The sequence below is a fragment of the Nycticebus coucang genome, chromosome 7 (genome assembly GCF_027406575.1).
Source record: "Nycticebus coucang isolate mNycCou1 chromosome 7, mNycCou1.pri, whole genome shotgun sequence".
Taxonomy (NCBI): domain Eukaryota; kingdom Metazoa; phylum Chordata; class Mammalia; order Primates; family Lorisidae; genus Nycticebus; species Nycticebus coucang.
The window spans coordinates 79,395,473-79,419,485 of record NC_069786.1 but is presented as its reverse complement, the minus strand read 5'-3'; the positions used below and the strand labels follow the sequence as shown (position 1 = coordinate 79,419,485).

Below are 24,013 nucleotides of genomic sequence, written 5' to 3'. Positions count from 1 at the left end.
AGCTCTGGGGTCTGTATTCTGTATGGCTCTTGTATGTTGTTTTCTCTTCATTTCATTAACATTTGTTACACTTATTGTCAGAGCATGATAGACTTTTAAGTGTCAGAGCCAGATCAACTAAAAGACAAAAACCTTGGCATTTAAACAGGCACTTTTTTTCTCGGGGTGGTGCTGCCGATGCTGCTTCCTACCATCTGTTTTCTTATTGCATCCTGCGCTCGTTCCGTTGGTAGGGAGGAAATTTAGCCTCTTCTGGAGCGCGAGAAAGTCATTCACGTTTCTCTTGGGCATAGCAGAGCTCGTAAACTGTAGGGATTCTTCTGAGCTTCAGTGCACAGAACAGTGACAGATGAGCTGCCTCTGGGGAGAGCTTGGCTACTCCGTCGGTCAGCGGTACAGTAGCAGGTTCCCCTGTGCCGAGTGCTCCTGTGAGGTCAGAGCATCTGTTTACACTGCTGTCTGCGTGAGGGGGGTGGGGGGATGGTGTGAGCCGTGGATGTGCCGGTCAAAGTCAATAGCGGTTCTGGCGGAGGCTTTCCTCAGCTTTGCACATCAGCTCTGTTTTGATAAGAGATGCTACTGTGTAACTGTTTGAGATTTGTGGTGGACTGAGGAATGCTTGTTCTGGCTGCTGAAACTGACTGTAACTGTATTGTCTTAGCAGCAGCATCATGGGGTCAAGTGCTACAGAAATTGAAGAACTGGAAAACACCACTTTTAAGTATCTTATAGGAGAACATACTGAAAAAATGTGGCAGCGCTTGAAAGGAATGTGAGTATGCTCTTTGCTCGGTTCTAGGATTTTATCCTCCTCCCCCACCCCCAAGAGTTGACTGTTAACATGACTTATGGTTGATGCTGTCTGCCTTATGGGGATTAGTGTTTCCTTCAGAAAGATTTCCTCTTAAAAAATAAAATGTGTCCAACTCAGCTAAGAACTTGTTGGGGGGATGGATGGTTTTTTGCTCTTGTACATGTCATTGAAGTAAGGTAACTCGTGGAGAAGTCACTGCCTTGTCAGACTACATGGTTTCTTGTATGCATTCTCTAAACGCTGCTGTGATAGGCATTTAGACAAGCAGAAAAGCAATTAGGGAAGCTGATTGCCTGCGTGCTGGCCAAAGTAAAATTTCCCTCAGGTAAGTAGAAAGAGAAATAAGGCTGGTACTTTTTCTGTTGACAAGATTTCGAAAAACAATGACAGGATTAATATGGTAAATAATTACACTTCACTGGGCTTGTTCTTTATTCTTAAATAGCAATATTTCTATTAGAGAAAATGTTTATATGCTAAAAATATAAATAGCATGTAAAACTTATTAGAGAGAACTGGCTTTAAATTAACCATTTCACTTCTTCTGAGAGTACAGAATAGCTCGTGGCATGTAATAAATGGTCCTTAATAAGATAGGCCAAGAATTGTGCATTCACGTCAAATGTGAAACGTGAGGGACTGAGTCAAACTTTCATTGCACTTTTACTCACTTTGCTTTCACACCTTTGCCCTGGGTTTTCGCTGTGTATGCTATTAATTTCTGTTCTGTGTTCCAGCACTACACTGTGTTTATGTGATTTATTTTAATTATGTTATAATTTAAAAATCATACTTGACATTTGGATAAAAATGTGAAATATGAATATTTATAGGGCATTTATAGGCCAAATATGTAATTGCTTAGCCTATTTGGAAAATATATCTGCTTTTCTGTAGTAACAGCTGAAGGCATCCTATACCACGTAAAGTAGAATTTTCTAAGATTCACGTATCTAATGCTGTGGTTTACACACTATTTTATAAGATACAGTATCTGAGTAAATTTGATGTTCCTGGTTTGATATTGATTTTTTTAAAGGAAAAATTATATCAAACTTTGTTTAGAGGTTAAAAATCTCTTGTGCTCTTCTCCCTTTGAATTTACTTAATGGTATTTATATATTTAAATGTTCTTTATATGTGTATTTGATTACTACTTGAAGTAATACATGGCATCACAGTACACTGGCATAAGAGTCCGCTAACACAAACAACAGTTAGCAGAGATAACTTTTAAAAAGGAAGCCATCTTTACATCATTTGAATGAACCAGAGAAATTTTTTCCCAAAACCCATTGATGATTTAGAAGTTACGTCTTTTTGGTGAGGTTTTTATCTAGGAAAACAAGCAATCCTGTCAAAGAAAATAACAGCTCACAAAATTAATTAGTATAGATGCAGATTAAATATTAGCAATCAGGTGATTTGTATTCTAATCTAATGAGTGAATGAACATTCTTACTGGAACATTATATATCATATTACAACCTATTTTAGATTTTAATGTCTTTAGCAGGATAGGATGTTATGTTTATTTTGTATTTGTTCTATTAATATTTTTATGTAGTTACTTAAATGTGTAAAGATATAGTGTGGTGGATTTATGCATGTGTCTTCAGCTGAGCTCAAAGATCAATCTGTCATTTTATTATACAAAAGCGTGATAGATATTATGAATTAATAGAAAAGTATACTAATATATGTACATGTTAAATTAATTTTGAGCTGTGGCTACATAGAGCTACTCAATCACTAAATGACCATTAGCTAGGTTTTCTTTTTTTAAATTATCATAGGGCTGACTAAAATGATTGGTTGCTTTTGCACTGAAGAAAGAATTTGCATTTTGGTACTGTTATCTTTAACTCGTACTTTAACTTAAGACATTTTCAGTGTTCTAGGTTTAGGATTGTCAAAGCATAAAGCTCTCTCTAAAATATGCATGACTAATGACGACCAAATTGTTTAATTATGGTCTTTTGTGCAATGGCATTACAAACAGTGATATGAGGGACTCCCTATACCACTGCTGAAGATCCTCTTGCCTGTTTAAAATGCAATGTGGACTCAAACAGAATTTTAACTTACCAAAATTGCTAATGCTAGAATTCTACTTTTAAGTATTAGAGATTAAAATCATGCTATTCATGAAAGCTATCAAACAATTGTTCAATAATTTTCTTATTTTTGATAAAATGGACTCAATTAAGACTTTCAGATATTGGTTTGGAAAGTGACTTTTTAAAATCTTTTATTGCATTTAGTTCTACAAATACATTGACTTGTTTCAGCAGGATATTATGCTTTTAGTTAGGCTTACAATATGTACATTTTTAGGTTAAATAAAAATAGAGAGAAACGCGAAAGTAAAATGATGTTTGTTCAGTTACATCTTAAATATAGAAAACAGGAACCATGACAGGTAGATATTTAGAGAAAGTTTTCTTATAGGCATTGCCATATAATACATAGATACAACATTTTAGACAGTTTTTGAGTCCACAGAAATAATTTTAAAATTTTGTAACTAATACATGGAAAGTTTTGGTAAACGAAATTAAAATATCCCTTTTTCTCTACTGTTTTATTGATTTCTTTTATTGAGCTTCTTCCAAATCTTCTCCATATAATATTTGAGACACCACTTAAAGTGTTATGTTGAGAAATCTTATTCTTTTGTGAGAACAAAGGTGAAACTGTTTCTTACTCCCATCTATGCTTTAGTTTAGAAATTTTCTTCTTATAATTACAACTTTTATCTTTAGTTTTATTCAATCTGTAGTCCACTACTAATTTGTCACCCAGTATGACAATTTAGATTTTAAACTATTACCATGTACGATGATGAAACTCTTGAGTAAATAACTATGACATCAGGTCTTTAATAAACAACATTTAAAAGAATCATATATTTGGTCATAGTTATTTATTTTTTAAGGTCTGGAGAGCATATCCTATGTCTTATGCCATTTTAACACCAAATAAAATTTCTTATTCAGAAGTTTTTTATGAATAGGAGACCTAGACTGCTTCCTACATACTAAAAGAATTTATCTATCACTAGTTTTTGTAAGGACTGTTATTTTATTGATTTCCAATTGAAAAGTTGATTTGAAGATTTTATATCATTTCATTTATGCATAATTTTTTTAAATTTAGGAAATAATGCTTCTGGGAGTCACAGTAATATTGCTTTTTTCTTCCTTAAACATGCAAAGAGCTCCACAACCGTAGAATTAAAAAAAGTTGTACATAATTAAAAACGCTGGTGCTACTCTTTTCAGTCAATCTGACTGTTCTAGGAATTCTACCTAAGAAATGACAGCATCTTTAGAAAACTATGATTGAGTGGAAATTCCTGTGGTAACCACATGAAGTTACAGGAAAGCTAAATCAAAGCATTATCTCCCTCAGTTCAACAAAAGTGAAGAGAGCTTGAACTACTCAAAACTGCAAACTGTTGACAAAAACGTAACACTCAACCACTTCTTAATACTTACTGCCAAGTCCTCCGGTTTTTATAAATGCAGGACTAGTTAGTTTGTATTGGAGTTTTAGTTTGAAACTAATTTAAATCTCATCATGAATTTTACATGTTCAGACATGTACCTCTTTGTTTCTCCTATTCTGACAGATGTCCGCCAGATATTAAGATCTAGAATTGTGAATGCAACAGTGGAAAGAAATTAAATCTTTTTTTTGGGGGGGGGAGTCTTCCTCTCTGGTTTGTGGTGAATGTGATACTTGGTAGTGAAGAATATAATGTAGAGAAGCTGAAAGTGAAACAGGAGGAAAAACTATATGATAATCCTTTAACTAATTCCAATCAGCTATTAATTATTGAAGAAGGCTGTGTGCTGTACAGTTCTCAGATGAAGTTACCAGGTCCTCATCAGCAAGAGGATGCTGCAGAAATATGTATTCTGAATGAAAGTCAGCAATCAGCAGAAAAAGAAAATGATAGGAACTGTTAGTACCATATTTCCAAACTGGAATCATGCTTTAGGTAGGATGAAGCATCATTGTAGACAAGATGCAAATCTGGTCCATTTACTATTCTGCTCAATACCCTTTAAAGGCTTGCATCCTTCCCAGGGGCTCTGCTTACCTGCGTAACCCCTGGAGCCTTGTCTGATGCTTCTCCTTCTAGGGCCCCCTCACAACCAAACCCAAACTCCCTTTCTTTGGGAGGTTGCCCAGATAAATGCTGCTTACCACCTATCTGCCTTTGCTCTTTTTTGTTTTCTTTTCTAGAGAGGACTAATCCTTTCCTTTCTTCTCTCAGCCAAAGTTGTTCTTGTTTGTCCCCCCTGTGGTATTTGGAGTTGTGTGGGGGAAGTTTGTGGTAGTTGCAGTGACTGTGGGTAGATTTAGTGGGTAGCAGGCTCCAGGCAGGCTAAATGTACTATAGCGCTAGGGGCATTCCTTTTCAGGAAGAGTTGTCCTGCTCAAAATTTTGATAGAGACCTTATTAAAAAATGCACAGGAATCTCTGCTTAAATTTCGATTTCATAGGAAATCCCTCCTGACTTTCCATACTAGGTTGGTTTTCTGGTATTGGTTTGTGAGTAATTTGAAATTTCCCCTTCATAACAAAATCTACATTCATACTGAACCCCAGCTTCTGAAAGCAAGAACTGTATTTACTTCATTGTGTTTGCTCTTGGGTCCCCCCCCAGCACCTAGCACAGTAGTTGGCACATAGGAGATAATGCAATAACATTTCTAAATCAATGAATGAATACAATTCTGAATCTTATATTGAATCTTAATCTTCTACCTAGAGAATTGGAAGATCAGTCTAGCAGCCAAAATAGGGCCTGGTTCAAGGATTGGAGGTAGATTCACAGCTATAATAGATATGGAGAAGATAGAAGAAATGTTTGCTTATCATCTACTAGTTAACAGAACTGTGCAGATATAACATATTTGTATTCTTATTTACTACTTTCAATACACTTAAGAGGTAAATATCCTAGGTTAGTTACACAGCCAGTATGTGGTAGAACTTGGGTTTAGACAAGCTGTTTAAAGCTGTTATTCATCTTGTCCAAAACAAAGATGACATTCTTAGAATAGGTACCCAAAAAGGTCACCAGAAAAGGATGTACAGTGGTGCTTCTTAAAATTTAGTCCCTGATGTCATGGTAGGCAGACTAAATGCTCCCAGAGGCGTCCACATCCTAGTTCTGAGAACTTGAGAATATGTTACTTTACTTGGAAAAGGAGAATTAAAGGAACATATGGAGTTAAAGTGCTAAATAAGGAAATTATTTTGTACTACCCAGGTGAGCCTAAGGTAATCATAAAGGTTTTTAAAAGTGGAAGAGATGTAGAGGAGGAGGTCAGAGTGATGTGATGTGCAAAGGACTTGACTTGTCTTTGCCAATGTTGAAGATGGGGAAGGAGGGCCAGAAGCCAAATCCAGCCCTTAGGAGCTTGAGAAGGTGAGAGAACAGATCCTCCCTTTAGAACCTTCAGAAACAATGTCATCCTGCTGGTACTTTGATTTCAGCTCCGTGAAAACTTCTATCAGATTTATGACCTATAGAACTGAAGAAAATTTTTTTCAAGCCACTAAATTTGTGGTAAATTTGTTACATCAGCCAAAGAGCTCCCCTAGCAATAAGAATTTAATACTTGTCTCTTAAACCAGAATAACACAGTGCTTAATCAACATGGTCATTCCTGTCATCCCCTGCCACAAATACACTCACACACACACAAACACGTGGAGCCCTGCCTCTCCCTATGGCACAATGGAGTTAGAAACTTTGTATTCTTAGTCATTAAACAACTTACTTGTGCCACCATCTAACCCTGCAGTGCCCAACTAATGGATTTAGTCACTTCCTGAGACTGAGGGTATATAGTGGATTCATTTCAAATATCAAAGGAGTCATTTCTTGGAAATCATCCTAGTCTCTGTTCTTACATTGTCAACTATGTGATTATTTTGATACATTCATCAGGCAAATATTTTTTCTTAAAAAGTTGTCTTTTAATTATAAAACCCGTTTGGTTTGAAGAAAACTGCCTCATCAAAACCTATTTTGGTGTATAGATATAGTCTTAATATAAATCCCAGGGTTTACATAACATTATGTTATGATTTGTAGAGTAAACATTGTTGAGGTGGAATACCTTAGGAATTAAGAAATTGAACTCTGGTATCATTCAGATATTTTCCAATATTAACTGTTTTTTAGCTGAATGGCCATGGAGAAATTAGTAATTTCTCTAAACTTTACTTTTTATTAATATGTAGAAATCCCATTATTTCATTCATTATTCATTCACTTATTTGATATTCACTGATTGTGTGCTAGGTTAGGTGCTATGTTAGGAAAAGGAGTTTATATTCCAGCAAAGGAAACAAACAACAAAAAAGTAAATTATACAAAGCAAGTTAATATGGAGTAAGAAGTAACCAGAAGAAAATGCACTGGGTGATTTGATCAAGTTAGCTGGGGAAGATATTTAGGGTAGTCAGGGATGAGATTTCTTTAGATGACTTTTCAACTAAGACATAGACAAACTTAATACCTACCTCATAAGATATTAGCATGGGAGAGGGGGCTGATGAATGATGCCTCTCATCTCTTCCTAAATTCAGAGTAAACTGATTGAGGAGCCCCATAAAGGGAGAGCAAAAGCAGCTTTATAGCAGATGAAGCTTGCATTCTGGAAGCTATGGTTTTGGTGTGCAGCTGAACTGGAACGCCTCTGAATTCTATTTATCTCCTCCAAAATGAAGGACTCCCTAGTAGGAGACACAATTTCCCTCCTAAATTTATGCCATGGCCTAGAGGAGATGAAATAATACTTTTTTTTTTTTTTTTTGAGACAGAGTCTCACTTTGTCACCTATGGTAGAGTGCTGTGGTGTCATAGCTCACAGCAACCTCAGACTCTTGGGCTTAAGCAATTCTCTTGCTTTAGCCTCCTGAGTAGCTGGGACTACAGGTGCCTGCCACAATGCCCAGCTATTTTTAGAGTCAGGATCTCGCTCTTGCCCAGGCTGGTGTTGAACTCATAAACTCAGATAATTGGTTTGGCCTCCCAGAGTGCCAGGATTACAGGTGTGAGCCACCATGCCTGGCCAAGATTGTATTTTCTCTAAGCAGAGAATTACTTCCCTGTAAGAAGGAGAGCTTCATACTTAGGCCCAATTCCTTTTCCACAATTTGTCAGCCAAATGAGCTATTCTTTATTTTTCGTGAAAGAATGTGAAAGGAAGTCAAGAGAGATTTGACGGCTTCTCTCGTGGAAGGTGTTCTTCCATGTAGAAGAAAGCATTAGGATCTGGGAATCCATATCTTGCCTAAATCAAGATAATGAACATTAAATAAAACAACATATTAAGAAATATAGCATAATACCTGGCACATTGCAATTATTACTGATAATATTCCTGTTACCTTGTCTGTTCTTGATTATAGTACAATGCTTCTATTTAACATCTATAATCCTTTCTAAGCAGATTGATATTTTGATGCCTCAGTTTTCTTCCCTGTAAAATGAAAACGATATCCTTACCTGCCTCATAGGTGTTGAGAGAATTATTATAATTGAATTAGTACTTGTAAATTGCTTAGAATTCAGGAAATCCTAGCTGTTGTTTTTATTATTACTGATATTACATACCGAAGCAGAATTTTATATATTTTTTCGTGTACTTTTCTTATCAGAATCAGTGCACAGAGTTGGGTTGTCTAGATACAGAAAGGAGACTTTCTCTTAGCTCAATGGATGTGTTCTCACAAGAGTTCTCAGATTTCTTTTCAACAGAATGGTTATACTTGAAGATTTATGTTTCCCTGGGTTAAGAGATAAGGTTATGTAGACAGAGAGTGAACCAGTTGAGAAGTGGGCTGGCTTTGAAAGTTTCACTGATAGAAAAATTGTCTGAGTACCATCTTCAGTTTAACATCTTGTGGAAGCTTTAGAATATATTTTAGATTCCTATAATCACGTGTGACTCAAGGATAGACTGATTTCCTGAATTACTCTGGCTTGAAATTCATTCTTTAAGTCTTTCTTTATCCCAAGCGAGGCCTACTTCACAATGAACTTGACTTCGAAATAATCACAGTCGTATTCTATATCCATCCCTTTGCTGATTTATTTTTAGAAAATGGGACATTTTACCATTGTACTATTATAATTTATCCTTTAACATATTTGAATCAGCTAGTCAAATGTAAGTATTTAGAAAGTCTGATTATCATTTTGGTAAAGGACCTTGGGGGTGTGAAAGAAACTGTTCATTAACATAATTAAATTGGTGATAGTATTAAAGGCTCATGAGAAGTATACTATTCCACATATCCGTTCTGAGAGCAAGTTTTAGGCATGAATGATTATGGTTAAGGAAGGGCATAAAAATGATAATAGGTCATTAGAGGCATATATATGACACATTATGACCCTTTAGATTTCTTTTTTAAGATACACTTTCTTGAAGCTCTTTTTAAAATTAATTTTTTAAATTTCAAGTTAATTTGAAGGTACAAAGAATTAGGTTACAATGCTTACATTTGTTAGGTAGAGTCCCTGTTGTAGTCGTATCACACCCCCAGGAGGTATGACATATACCCCCGCACTGCCAAAAAGGTATTTTTTTTTAATATATTGTAAAATATTTTAAAACATAAATTTTTACTAGGTAGGTACAGAAGATGCTCAATCATGCAGATAATTTTTGGTAAGCAAAATTTTGATATTTAGCATTATTCAAATAATTTTATGAGTTGTGAAAAAATGGTATAATCTCTAAGCAGCAGTGTTTCTAGAAGAAGAAAACAGAGGTCAACATCAATTGAACCCTACATAAGCATAGAGGATCAAGTGATTCTTGTGAAACAAGTCCTAGATAATTTGGAAGAAAATCAAAATAAACTTATTAGAAAAGCAGTGCTGTGCTGATGGGTGTGCTTAAAATCGGATTTCCTAAGAGTTGATTCAAAATGAGCTGTATTTGGAGCAAGATAAGAAAAAAACTGAACACCTTGGGTATTAGTCACATTTCTGATTAGCTTGAACTTGTTTAAAAGTCACTCATAATAGAATTATAGTAGTAATTGTACTGTATAATCCTTTTATGCATTATACTTTATGAAAGATTTTCCTTTTGGTTCATATGGATGTACTCAATTATCTCTAATCTTTCTGATGAGGAAACTGAGCCTCCAATGCATTAAATGGCTTGACCAATATTTCATAGTTAGTAAGGGGAGGGTCGGATTCCTAGGTCCATTTTTATTCCTTTTAATATTGATTGAGATAATTCCACTTAACACTCAGGACTCACTATAAAACCTGACATTTCAGGAGTTAAAAGCTGTTCTCTTGTTTTGATTTTCCACAGTCCCGCCATCTGTTTGCCTTGTTCTGCATACTCAAAGCTGAATACCAAAGGGAGTTATCACTTGGCATAAACTTTAGATATCAGAAACTCCCCAGTTCTGTTTCTCTCCTTCTCAAGGACGTGTACTAACGTTACTTGTAAATTTATTTATTTAAACAATGGTCCTAGCTAATGTTTGCAAGAGAATTTGACTTTTTCTAAAACCTTTTGCCCACTGAAGACTTGAACCTTTACAAAAATCACTCTAATTTAATTAGCCTTTGGTACTCCGAACAGCAGAGAAAGAAAACCCTGAACAATAGTAGTGTCTGGGTGTTTCTTCCTGGTGATTTTTATATAGGAATTATAACCATTAAAACTGGGTATTTTATTCTTACATTTGCTGCTGCTGCTTCTTTATAAAGAACTTTAAACATCTTCTTCCCTGAAGTAATGGGACTAGTCTTTCCCCTCCTTTTGTTTATTTCAGAAAAAATTACATTACTGGAGTTTATTCTGCTTTTTTTCCTGGAGAAGATACACACCATTTAAACTACAGAGCATCTTTCTAATTCTTCCTTAGACTGTACTTGGAGATGGTTTGTATATGAACTAGAGGGCTCCTTCTAACTTTCAGAACTTGAAAAATCTCTAGTACCTTCCACCGGTTCTGGAATGAACAAGTGTATTTGTATGTGTTGCCCTCTGATACTTCATTTCTGACAAATTTCTGGTTTAATATCTCAAGTTTTACAAAAAGCTTCCATTTTTTCCAGACATTCTTTCACATCATTGTTTACCCTGCTGTAATAGTAAATTTATTCCTGGCTTCCTTCATCTATTCTCTTGGATAATCTCTCCCAAACTGACTCTTGGCCAAGCAACTTATTTTGGCCAATAGTGTCTGAGCCAATGTGAAATAAGCCAACGCATGGAAAATCTTATGTCTTAGGGTTTACTCTGTCTCGTGCTCTCTGGATCCCTCAGACCAGCATGTGAAGCACCCTGTTGAGTTTGGGAGTGTGGGTGGAACAGATATAAACCACTCTGGCTGAGGCCTCTCCAGATCTCAACCACAACCAATGATTTTCAACTGGTATGCCATGAGAGGATCTTATGTGTGCCATGAAAAATTTAAAGATCATTAATTCCATTATTTTTATTTATTTATTAAATCATAGCTGTGTACATTAATTCCAATTATTTTTGTTTGTTTTGTTTTTTTATTGCAGTTTTTAGCCAGGGCCAGGTTTGAACCCACCACCTCTGGTTTATGGGGCCAGAGCCCTACTCCTTGAACCAGAGGCGCTGCCCTCCAATTATTTTTGAAAGAAGTTTGAAGCATAGAAAATATATTCTTTTCTCTCTCCCTCTCTTTTTTTAATCAACATAATTTAAGTGTGCCATGTAAGTTTAACTATAGGTTCAAGTGTGCTGTGAGATAAACACTGAAAGCTTGAAAAACACTGCTGTAGATAGTCAACCACCAGACATATTAGTGAGGTCATCCTAACTGTCCAACTTCCTCAAAATTGTGAGCGAATAATAAGTATTTATTGTTGACCACTAACTTGTGGTCAGTGTTTAGCATAACAAAAGCTAACAGGTACCCACAATCAGCTCTTAGCCTCCACATTTTTAATGTAATTCTATGATTTCTATAGTTTTTTCTAATTATCACTGTACTTGCTTCCTTATCATCTGCCATATTTATCTCTTTGACCTCATCAATAATTGGCAAATATTTCAGAGCTTATGAAAATAAAAATTGAGGTCCCTCTTTTTAGAAAGTCAATCCAGCAAAATTCTTCTCCACATTATTTTTACCAGTAATGATACCAGTGACATGTGTCCACATATAATATTTCTTCCAATACATGCTCCTTCAGTGGCCTGTGTACTGAAGTTGTATTGTGCTTAGATTTCTATGAACAGATGTAATTTCCCACCAACTAGAAGAGCAGAATAGAATACAACAGGGAAACATAGCTGCATAAAAGAAGATGGTTCATATCCTGTTACCTTGGCAACAGGCACTAGAAAGGCCAGGACTCCCCACACATCCTGTTGCCCTGACAACAGGTCACACAGGGCATGGGAAGGCCCAGTTGCCAGTCTTCTACACCTGTTCTTTGCGACCACAAGGAAAAAGAAGAAAGTGATATTGCATCTTGTTGTTCCTCATCTACATATTTCTTCTATTATCTGAAGTACTCCATTGTGAGATTAGCTTTTCGGATGAATGACAGGGTATTAAAAGAGTAACCTAAAGTTTAAGATTCATAAGCTTAGAAACATTTGCTAATTTTTGATTAGTTGAAAGGAGTGAATGATACAAAAAGAATGAGAGAGATAGAATCAAAGTAATAGAGACAATAAATTATAGAAACCTAAGAAGTAGTATAGGAATGGTTTAGCAGCTGGGAGCTGATTTGGGGTTTGCCTCCTTTTGGGGAACCTCAGGTCTTGGGGCCACATGGCCTTTGAGTTCCTTCACTGGTGGCTTTTGACTAATCCAAATTTTACAAAACTAATCCTCTTATTAAAAGGGGTGCAGCAGAGAAAGATGAAACTTTTCTTGACTCCTCTGGTGCTTAAAAGAGAACAATCTTGAAATTAGAAGGCCACAGGATACCCACTCTGGATAGTTACCTCTATTTAATGAGCATATAATGCATAACCAAACATTATAAAATGATGAAATGTTATGTTATTTGGGCAGCGCCTGTGGCTCAGTGGGTAGGGCGCTGGCCCCATGTACCGAGGGTGGCGGGTTTGAGCCCAGCCCCAGCCAAACTGCAACAAAAAATGGCCAGGCACTGTGGCGGGTACCTGTAGTCTCAGCTACTTGGGAGGCTGAGTCAAGAGAATCACTTAAGCCCAGGAGTTGGAGGTTGCTGTGAGCCATGTTCACTCTACCAAGGGCAATGGAGTGAGACTCTGTCTCAAAAAAAAAAAAAAAAAAGTTATGTTATAAAAGCTTTTTATTAACTTAACGTTCAATTCTGCACAGATTTCCCCCCTTTTCATTCTTATGCAGCTTTTATTTTCTTTCACTACATATCTTTTCTTACTGTGTAGGATTGCTAAAAGCAATCTAATATCAAGTTCGTTTTTTTCCTCCCCTCTCTCTTAGTTCCTTAAGCAATTAGTATGATTATAAAAAAGAAATACTGTGTGACTTTATTTTTTTGAATTATATATTGCTTTGTCTTCATAATTTATGTTGCATATAAAATAGTGTCAAAACTGACAAATATTATTAGCTCTGTTATTTATAAACTTGACAAATTTTTCTGCAAATTAAAATAAAATTTTAATTGACTTTCCTGGTTTTGAATGTAGAGTAACAGCTATACATTCTGTATTAAACTGGAAGTTTTATTTGGTGAAGATGGAAGTGTTGGTAAAGTCTCTTCTCTCAAAAAACAGCAAAAGGGACTGGAGGAGAAAAGATTTTGAATTTAAATCGGATGAAAAAAGTATAGACTAGTGAAGAGGAAGTATCTTTGGGAGAATATTATCATATTAAAGCTGAATTTTTGAAAGATGGGAAAGTTGGGGCTTGATCAGAGTATCATCAGGGTCAGAGAAACACTTGTGATGGTCACAGCCTACATTAGGTGACCCTTCTGAGGACTCTTATTGTATTTCATGTTTAATTGTTATTATTCATTTAATTGTTCTGCTTTCTAGGTAATCCTTTATCTTCCCTTTGAGGAAACAAGAGGGAAGATATAGACTCCAACTCTTCCTTATTTTATCCTCTGTGCCTCGTATATAGTACATGGAATAAAGCGAGACTTAAGAATATAACAGAGAACAGTGATCCGGCAGTGTGTCACAATGGTGAAGCCAATAAAAGTCATAACTGTTCGGCAGCAATATTAGTTTGAGCTGGAAGGTCAAAAAAATTTTATGGAGTAACTTGAGCTGCTTCTGGAGGAAGGAAGAGAATGAAATATCAGAAAAATCTGACCAGTGGAGATTGTTGGGGATGCTACTATATTACAGACAAAAGTAAACAAACAAAACTGAAACTCAACTTTGCATAATGGAACTTAGAATTTTAAGAGGATTGCTGGAGGCTATAGCAGGCTATCAGCGTCCAGGCCCTGTGACTGGCACAGAATAAGTATCTCAGAATGTTAGCTGTTACTGTAAATTACCTTTGTGGTACAATTATGTGTAAAATAATGTGTTTGTTTTTGTCTGTTCCTCTGCTGAATGTAAGACCGAGGCAAAACTCAACCCTAGATAACTGTATGGTGGGTAGAATGCCGGGGAGGTTCAAATGATAGCTGAGTGACTGAACTTCCTGCTCAGGATTCTAATTTCCTGAGTTCTCTACCACTTCTATCTTCAGAATACTCACATTCCTGTGTCATGATGTAGCTGAATAATTAGGGTGATGTTGAGCACATCTTTCAGTGATTACTGGGTGTTCTGGTCTCATCTGGCCTTGCAGGGTGAGGAATTCTTAGTGAGAGGACACTGCTGTGTATCCTGTGAGAGTTAATTGGCTGCTGAAGTTTCCAAACTGTAGTGAGTCAGACAGAAGGAGATAAGCTCCCTGAACTTGGAGGTGATTAGGCTAACTACTTTAAAATTAGTGTCTAGGCCATAGTTTGTGTCCACTACTGAGTTAAAGAATAATTAATCCTCTCTTTGCATGGCTCTTCAAAGAAAAACTTATAAAGCTAGGTAATCTTGAAATGTTTGCATGTGATTGAGCAATTTTGATATTCTTCAAGTTTTATTTTTGCTAGACATTCAAGGCCAAGTTGTAGACAGAAGTCACCATTTTCAAGCTGTCATTTAATATTTTTTCCATTCTGTCATATGAATTCTATTTCAATTATAAATAAATATTTGTGGTATGTGTGCTAAAAGATGCCTCTAAAATATAACTCACCTATCCAAAAAGAGATCATATATACTTAATGACTGAGAGTGTTCCAAAATGAAATTTACAGCCAAAGTAATGATATTCAGTTTGAAAGATTAAAATATTCCTGGCATTAATTCTCAATGACACTGTTCTATATACTTTCCTTTTATTTTACATGGCACAATCATTTCTTTAATTCTTTACTATAATTTTTTTACTAAATAAAAAAGATAGTTTCTTAAATTTCTTTAATTTCTAATTCTTTACTAACTTTACTTAATACACACTTTCTGTAATTACACTAGTTAGTTGATCTACTGATAGTACCAGGAAAGCAAGCAATAACATTGAGTTACTTTAGAGCACTTTAGAATGAGGAACATGTTCCCAAGTAATATTAAATTCCCTGGAAAGATAAAGTATTTAAATTCAGAATAAAAAAAGTATTATAAAAAACCCCTCTCTTTGATAAACGCGATTGTTTTCAGTACATGTCTTATAGGTATAAACATAAACACTGATTTACACAGTATGAGTCACACTATGGCAATCTTAGTCATGATTAGAACTATTTTAAGAATGAGAGTGATTCAGAAACAAAGAAAGTCGTAGCCTCAGTTCATCCAGACTATATTGACACTTGTAAACATTTTGAGGTATCTGGCAAATAGAAATAATATTATTTAATTAACCTGACTCAATTGTCTTAGTATTGCAACTTAACTTATTGTTCATTTAAAAAATATTCATTTACTGGCATGTGGAAGTTACAGCATTATTCTAAGAACTAAAGATATAAACAAGATGACAGGATCTTTGCCTTCCTGGAGTTTATATTTTGATGGTGAAGGTAATAATAATAATAAACATATAAACAAAATAATAATAAACATATGTTTATATTTTATAAATATATAAAATAAATAATAATATAAAATAATAATAAACATATAAACAAAAATATGTGACATAATTTAAATAAAAACAGGGTAAGGCAACAAAATTCCTGGGGTTTCAAAAGTGGCTATCTGAGACAGCAGTGGTCAGGGAAGGGCTTCTTGGGACAGTGACTTGTGAAGACGGACCTTAGTGAGTGAGCAGAGAGCCACCCTGAGGTTGGCCGTCTGGGCCTTCCATGCAGTGGGAAGCAAGAGTGCACATCCTGAGGGCACACTGAGCATGTTTGAGGAAACCAGCGAGACCAGGGGGCCTGGAGCACAGGCAGGGGAAGAGTGGGAGAGGAGGGTGGGGGGAAGAGGGCAGAGACCCAGCAAGTTAGGATTCATGCCCTGCGTGGTGGGAAGCCTTTGGAGCAGCAAGGGGTGGAGAGTGTACACAGGTTTTGAAAAGCTTTTCTGGCCACTTTGTGGACAAAAATACTGAGGAGGGAGGAGGCAGGGAAGGGCAAGATTGGGAACAAGAGGGTGTGTGGGTGGCGCTGGCAGTTGTCCAGGTGAAGATTTGGTAGATTTGGTGACATTGGTGCCCATGGAGGTGATAAGAACTATGCAATTCAGGACATATTTGAAATCAGAGCTGACAAGACTCACTGATGAAATGGACGGAGGTGGTAAAGATGGAAAAGAATGAAGCATAAAGGCTTATTTTGTGTGTGTGTGTGTGTGTGTGTGTGTGTGTGTGTGTGTGTGTGAGAGAGAGAGAGAGAGAGAGAGAGAGAGAGAGAGAGAGAGAGAGAGAGAGAGAGAAAGACAGAGTGAGAGAGGGCACGAGAGAGCGCTCTGAGCAGTTGGATCTGCAGTCCCTTATCTGAAACCCCTGGGCCCACATGTGACATGAGTTTATAATGTCTAAGATTTTTAGAAAGGTAATAAAGTGTCTATTGCAAAACTTACCAGGTATTCCCAGTGGGCCTAGGGTAGGCCCTAAAGAATACATCTGCAGCAAAATATAAAAGTGTTCAGGCTGAGGCAGGAGAATCGCTGAAGCCCAGGAGTTGGAGGTTGCTGTGAGCTGTGTGAGGCCACGGCACTCTACCGAGGGCCATAAAGTGAGACTCTGTCTCTACAAAAAAAAAAAAAAAAAAAAAAAAAGTGTTCACTTAAAGATAATAAGGGATGTCTCAAAGGCCAACCCTGAAGTCATCATACTTAAGGAAAATGGGAAATTGTAACTTAATCTACCTTTATTTACAAAATAGTCATTACAATATTTTACATGTAGATGAGAGGTAGAGGTAGATTACATGTAGATGATATTTTGTAAATATTTTGAAAAATTTCTAATGAATATTTTGTAAATAAACGTACATTGAGCTATGATTTCCCATTTGTCCTATGTTATGGCAACCTTATGGCCACCTTTTGGGACACTCTGACCCTGTACCTGACCTCTTTTCAGTTCAGGTCTGGTTTTGTTGCCAAAGGAATTAAAGTCAGACCAAATTTTTCTGCCAAGGGAAAAAAAGTCTGGGTTTTAGGGTTTTTAGATATTCACAGTTGTAGGTAAGGGTTGTTAACCTATACCATCTCCTGAAATGGGGAAGATGGCAGAGGAAATAAAAACCCACTTTGGACCCATGAATTTTGGGATGGTGATTACATGTTCAAGTGGCCTTAACAAATAGACAGATGGACAGATGAACTCCAAATATATACATTTTGGAGTTGTCAATATGTCAATGTATTTAAAATCAAAGGATTTGATGAGATATCAGATTGCTCTAAAAAAGAAGAGGCTTGTGCTCTGAACTCTCATGCACTCCAACATTTAGAGGTTGAGGAATTGAAGAGAGACTATAGGAGACCTAAGAGTGACCCGAGTGCCATGGCCCCTGGAATCCGAAGGAAGATTGCTTTCTGGAAGGGGGAATGTAGAAGGTTGCCAAGAGGTCATTTAACATGGAATGAACTGGAATGAACATTGACTAATGGCATTGGGAAAGTCTTTTGTAATCTTGGCAAAACACTGTCAGTGAAATGATGGGACAAACTTCATCATAGGAGTGGGCAGAGACAGGACTGACAATGAAGAAGTGGGGACAGAATGTATAGCTAACCCTTTCAAGCATTTTTCATAAAGGTTATCACGACCAGGGGAGACCTGGGGTAGAGTTTGAAGGTAAAGGAATTTGTTAGATGTGGAGAATACTGTTAGAGAATTCTGTCAGGAATACTGATAGGAATTAGTCTTTAGGGGGGTGAATAAATCAATGTGGAGATACACACTCTCTCTCTCTCTCACACACACACACACACACACACACACTCACACACACACTGCTCAAGAGTGACGATTGGGTCTAGACCAGGGCTGGCTCACCCAAGGTAAAGCAGAATGTTGGAAACATTTTCAAGTTGGTAGGTGAAAAATTGGTGATGGTTCCCTTGGGGTACTTTTATTTCTTCAGTGAAATGATATGAGCGGCTGTTTAAGGCAATTGAGGAGGGAGGCAGTGGTATTTGAGGAGAAGGTGGATAGAGTCCCCAGAGCGAGGCCATGTGGCTGAGGAAATGCAGTGGACTGGGCAGGCAGAGCTGAGTGCCATCAACAGCCATGCAGTAAAGTGAGATCAGTTTCTCTCTCTGAGCTTTCTTCCCTGCAACATTCTATTCTGCAGCTCCCAGGGAGCCTCAGAGCAGATACAGCACTAGGTTTATAGAATTCCTAGATTGCCAGATAACCTAAGTGCAATGAAGACAGAGGAAACTGGGGCTTGAGGGCTTTCTGAAGGGTAAACATTAAATCTTGATTGACCTGAAATCTAAGTTGGGTAAGGGGAGAAATGAGAACATGGGGGAATGATGACCAGTGGTAAAAGGGGTGACGTTGGTGGGTTGGAGGTGGAGAAGGGGGTAGAATACTGCTGGAATAGGACCCCAGAATCAGCGTCCTTTTGTTCTTCGCAAATGTACAAAATGACATAATAAACATATTGGGTATGGACAAGCTTACACAAGAAATATAACTTGTGAAATGAATATATGGTAGGCAACTGGATTTTTCCTCTTGTAGAAGACCCCTGGAACTCCTTTCCATTTCATTACTAAGCTTTCTCTTCAAAACAGAAGTGTGGCCATTCCTGTAAAGAAAACAAAGCAGGCAGATCTAATTTTAGGATGCCTTTCCTTGACAACAGCCTTTTAAATATTGCCAATGCCACAATAAAAATTGTCTGCAGAAATTAATGAGATTGTGTTTGGTCAGGGAAATTAAATTCCCTTTTATACTTAAATAGTGTCATAAAAACCTCTCCCTTCACCTTGCTTCAGCTACTGATTTTTACTGTTTGTGGCAGTGTTTTTCAACCATTTTTATCTCATGGCACACTTGAACCTGTGGTTAAACTTCTGTGGCACACTTAAATTATGGTGATCAAAAAAGTAAAAGAAGAATATACTTCCTGTGCTTTGACCTTCTTTTCAAAATGAATTATTAATGACCTTCAAAAAATTTCACGGCACACCTAAAATTCTCACATAGCCTAAAAATCAGTATTTTTGGTGTTTATGTCAGAGATGGCAAATTTGAAAGTGTGGATCAGTAGCAATAGGCCAGGCATCCACTGAAGGGTTGCTGTGAGATAGTGATTTGAACCATAAAGATGTGGAGATTGTTTCATGATACAGGGATAAAAGGCTGGTGTGCCTCTCTTTGTAGTAATAGTGTTTTTAGTTTACTTAAATAATTCAGACTTTCAAGTTCCTTCTTGAGAGTTTTAGAAGTTTGAACATGCTAAGCAAATAATCAATTAATTGTACTTTTCTCTGATGATTTTGTTACCAAGAGTGAAGTTTGGTTTGGTTGAAATTTCATGACAAAATAGGCTCTTTCTCACATACATACATACAGAAATATACTCACAATCACAGGAAGTAATAATATGTAATTATGTACTTTGGTGAAAATGCAATTGTCATTCAAAAACAATAAAATTGTGTTGATAAGGGATGAAGAGAATTAAAATTCATTGTTTCTTTTGATTTTTAGTACAATTAGTGTCATTATATATATAAAATGAGGTAGGTCTGGGATGGTGCCTGTGGCTCAGAGGAGTAGGGCGCCGGAGGTGGCGAGTTTAAATCCAGCCCTGGCCAAAAAACGTGTTGATAAAAATTGCATTTCCTTCTCAGTTCCTGAAGGTCCTTTCTCTTGCATGTGCTCTCTTGGAGGACTAGACTGAGTGTGAGGTCTAGGATGACCTTCAATTCTTCAATTCTTTGAAGACCTAGCCAAACTGCCTGTCATACACTTGGCTAGGTCTTCAAATAACTATAAATTTGACTTCCTTGTACTAATACTTTACCTTATATGGCACTTTACTTTCAAAAATTAATTCTAAAATTTATTAAAATGATAAAATAGTATTATAAGACAATGAAAACAGGAGTTTTCTCCCTTACTCTTTGGTGTACCCAGGGACTACTTCCTAAGACATCAACTTTCATCTTTTAATTTTTCTTCCTGCATTTACATCTATATTTTTAAATAATAATTTTATGTAGGTGTTTCTTGATTTAATATATCTTAAGGACTATTTATTGATTTTGAATAGATGTGGATGAAGATTTAGTATCTTTAGACCAAACTCTGGCAGCTCCCTCACTGCCTGATTCTCATGGTAGTTCTGTTACCATTTCAGTGAATAATATTTGATGTTTATAGTCTATGAATTGACTTGATGTCTGAGCCAAAGAGGGAAACTCATTTTTTTCCTGGAATTTAATAAATATCTCATTTTAATTATTAGCTTATTGGCCTCAATTACTGTGTACCTATCACTAACTTTCTCCAAGTTCACCAAAGGAATTGTGAAACACCCTTCAGTACGTTCCCACACTGTCAAGCACATCCTGTGCTTTTTCTGTCCCATTCCTTTCCTTAGAGACATTAGTTTTATTGCTGTTGTTTTTTTTAATTGGCATTGTTTTCTGAGCCTTTGTCCCCCAGCTCTGGCTGAGACTCTCTAAAGCCTGAGACAACCATCCCCTTTGGTTATCTCTTCTACTTCCTCATGAATTGATCTGTTGTTTCCTAGATCTCATTTTTCTTTATTTTTTTCTTTACTTTTTTTCTTTTTTCTTTTTTTCTTTTTCTTTTTCATAGAACATTTGACACATTTTTATCACAATGGTCTAGATCTCATTTTTCAATAACTTCCTCTCATTCAGGGTCTGACCTTCTCTAATAGCTCCTGAGAGAGGGTGCTTGAGAAACACATTTTAAAGAGTGAATTTATATATGAAAATGTATTTATTTTTATTTTGGTATAGCTTGATTGGCTCCAAAATAATAAGTTAAAAATAATGTTTGTCAGTGTTTTGTAGATTTTTATTCATCATCTTTTAACTCTCAGTGTCACTATAAGAAGTCTGATGCCATACGGTCCTCGTCTTTTTATGTCATGTTCTTCTTGATCCAATGAGCCAGGAATTTTCCTTATTTCTTCTCTTCTGAAATTTCATGATAATAACCTTAATATGATAATTTTGGTACTTAAAATTGATTGGTACTTTCAATCTGGAAATACCTTCCTTTCAGTTGGGGAACTTTTTTTAATTTGATAATTTTTTTTCTCTCTTCTTCATTCTTTCTTCCTGAGATTAAGGCAACTTGAGATATACAAAAATGAAAGACTTAGTTTTTCCTCTGAATAGACAAAACTAGCTCCATTAGTTGGTGATGCATTGTAAAATATGGAAGATAATGTATTTCTCTTTATGGTTGAGAAGATTCATATCTTTTGTATCTCAGGAACTTTATTTTTGTTAGCCCTTTGGATTTCCATACAAATCTTATAAGGTAATATTGCCTTTGCGATTTTTGAGGGCACAAAATTGACAGTCAAGGTTGGATGACCTCACCAAGTTATGCTGACAATGGACTATGGAGTGAGATTTGAACATTGGGCTCTTTCTTTTATACTAGGCTGCCTCTTGAGGATAATTGAGGTGAACCTTGATGATAGATAGGATGGGGGAGGTATCTTAAACTCAGATTCCATCAGGGGCTGTAATTGAGGGAGGTGGGTTGGGTGGAGACTGTACACCTCAGACTGTTACCTCTTGGGACAGGAGCTTCTTAGCCCAACTTCTTTCTCTTCTTCAGAATATTGGCACATAGCAGTCATTTCTGATATTTAGAGAAAGTCAAAATTCATATTTTTATCTATAATTCTTTAAGATTTTAGCAGTTAAATCATCACTTTAAAAATTACTGATTGGGTCAACACAGTGAAGAACAAATAAACCCTATATGTTATAGCATGTCAAGGTGGGATTATTTACATTTTAGCTTTGGCCGTGGCACTGAAGGCCAAGAACAATGCAAAAGGTGATAGTAAAAGCCAGATCCTGTGTGCTGAGCCACCCAGACAGGAAAACAAAGTGAGTGCAAAAAAGGTTCTTTGGCATTAGAGGCAGCCCTTCCCTGGCCTATATTGAATGAGATATTGAAAAGGAGAATTTCAGGACTTATCTCAAGAGAGAGCTGTCAATGTGCTAGCACCCTAACCATCTAAAGGCCCGAGACTACAGCTGGAGATGCCTTTGTTTGTCAGCAAGGAAAAAGAAGGTCTTCTGGGCTTGACCCCAATAGCAGAGGCTTGTGTTCTCCTGCAGACCCAGTGGACCCTTCGGAAGAAGCCAGGCTGGGTTGGTTCAAAGGAGATCTTGCCTAAGATGACTTCTTGGAAGTGCAGAGCTAGCCTGACAGAGGAGACCTCTAGAGCTAGGGTTGAGAGAGGATGTCCTTAGTGGTCAGGGAGAAGACAGGTGTTACCTCCCTTAGGAACTATAGGAATTATGAGCATTACAGAGGGAAAGGTTCTAAAAAACCTGTCGGGAGAAGGGGACCCCACCAGAGAACAAGTCAGTATATGGAAGGAACCAACGTAGGAAACCAGTCGTGTCTGCTATGTGAAACTGTCATCCTTCGGGCTGCGAGAGTGGGAAGAAGAAGATGCTGACCTGAAGCAAGTGTGAGGGGGGAGGGTGGAGAGGGAGTCTGGAAAATGCTTCATTCTGAAAGAATACGGAGTTCTGATTTTTACACCAAATGCTGGACATTTTCACTTCTGACATGAGATTCATCTTGTGACTAAAAGGCACCAGAATATCCGTGGGCGCTGGATTTCATCCAGTGGGGGAAATCGAGAAACCCGGAGGGTGGGTGTGAAGGGACAAGGGGAGAAGACGTAAAAGACTCTTTGCTGACTCTCCAGTATGTTTCTGAAACATTTCTGCATGTCTGTAAGCCAAAACTGGCTTCCCCATTCACTTTCTCTGGGATAGGGGTCGTAGTTGGGCAGAGGAGATGAGCACTGGGTGAAGAAAGTATGATCAATTATGTTAAGTAACAAAAGATGTAAAGCTTTTTGTGTAGTCTGTACTCAGTTTTGTGTTGTTTTCCTTTGTAGAATTCAAATGACCATGTAAACTCTTACTGCACATTTAGATGTGAACAAAATTAACCATTTGAATATGTTTTGATATATACATGATAATAGGTTACCTTAGTGTAAAAGACAGCCTGGTAAAGACCATTCATCTTTCTTCAAATAATATATGACTCAGTTGAAGACTCAGTTAATGATTTTATATGCTCCTTCAAAACCTACTGCAATCAATTTTTAAAAATGTATGTTTCTCAAGGATTTAACAAAGGCACAAGGGCGTTATCATTCTGTGATTACAAAACCCCCAAAATGCCATCATCTGGAATTTGTTCAATGCTGGGGAAATTTATTGCAGAAGATAGTCCAGAAAGAAACCCTGATGGCTGGACATGGTAGCTCATGCCTGTAATCCCAGCACTTTGTAAGGCTGAGACAGGAGGATCACTTAAGGCCCAAGACTAACCTGGACAACATAGCAAGATGCCATATCAACAACAACAACAAAAAGAAAATGAAAAATTAGCCAGATGTGAGAATGGCCTGCCTGTAGTGACTCAGGAGGCTGAGGCAGGAGGATACCTTGAGCCTTGTAGATCCAGCCTCAGTG

The 24,013-nt window shown here is 36.9% G+C and overlaps 1 protein-coding gene across 4 annotated transcripts in view; it reads left to right on the top strand.

Moving 5' to 3' along the window:
- Positions 1–204: 204 nt before the first annotated feature.
- Positions 205–24,013, top strand: part of PDE1A (phosphodiesterase 1A) — a 402,616-nt gene continuing 378,807 nt past the window's right edge. The window contains exons 1-2 of one of the 4 annotated variants that reach the window (XM_053597603.1): positions 205–433; positions 662–772. In XM_053597603.1, coding sequence (XP_053453578.1) covers positions 672–772 — 101 coding nt within the window. In that variant the 5' untranslated portion in view covers positions 205–433; positions 662–671. The other 3 variants (XM_053597605.1, XM_053597607.1, XM_053597604.1) reach the window with 3 other exon arrangements.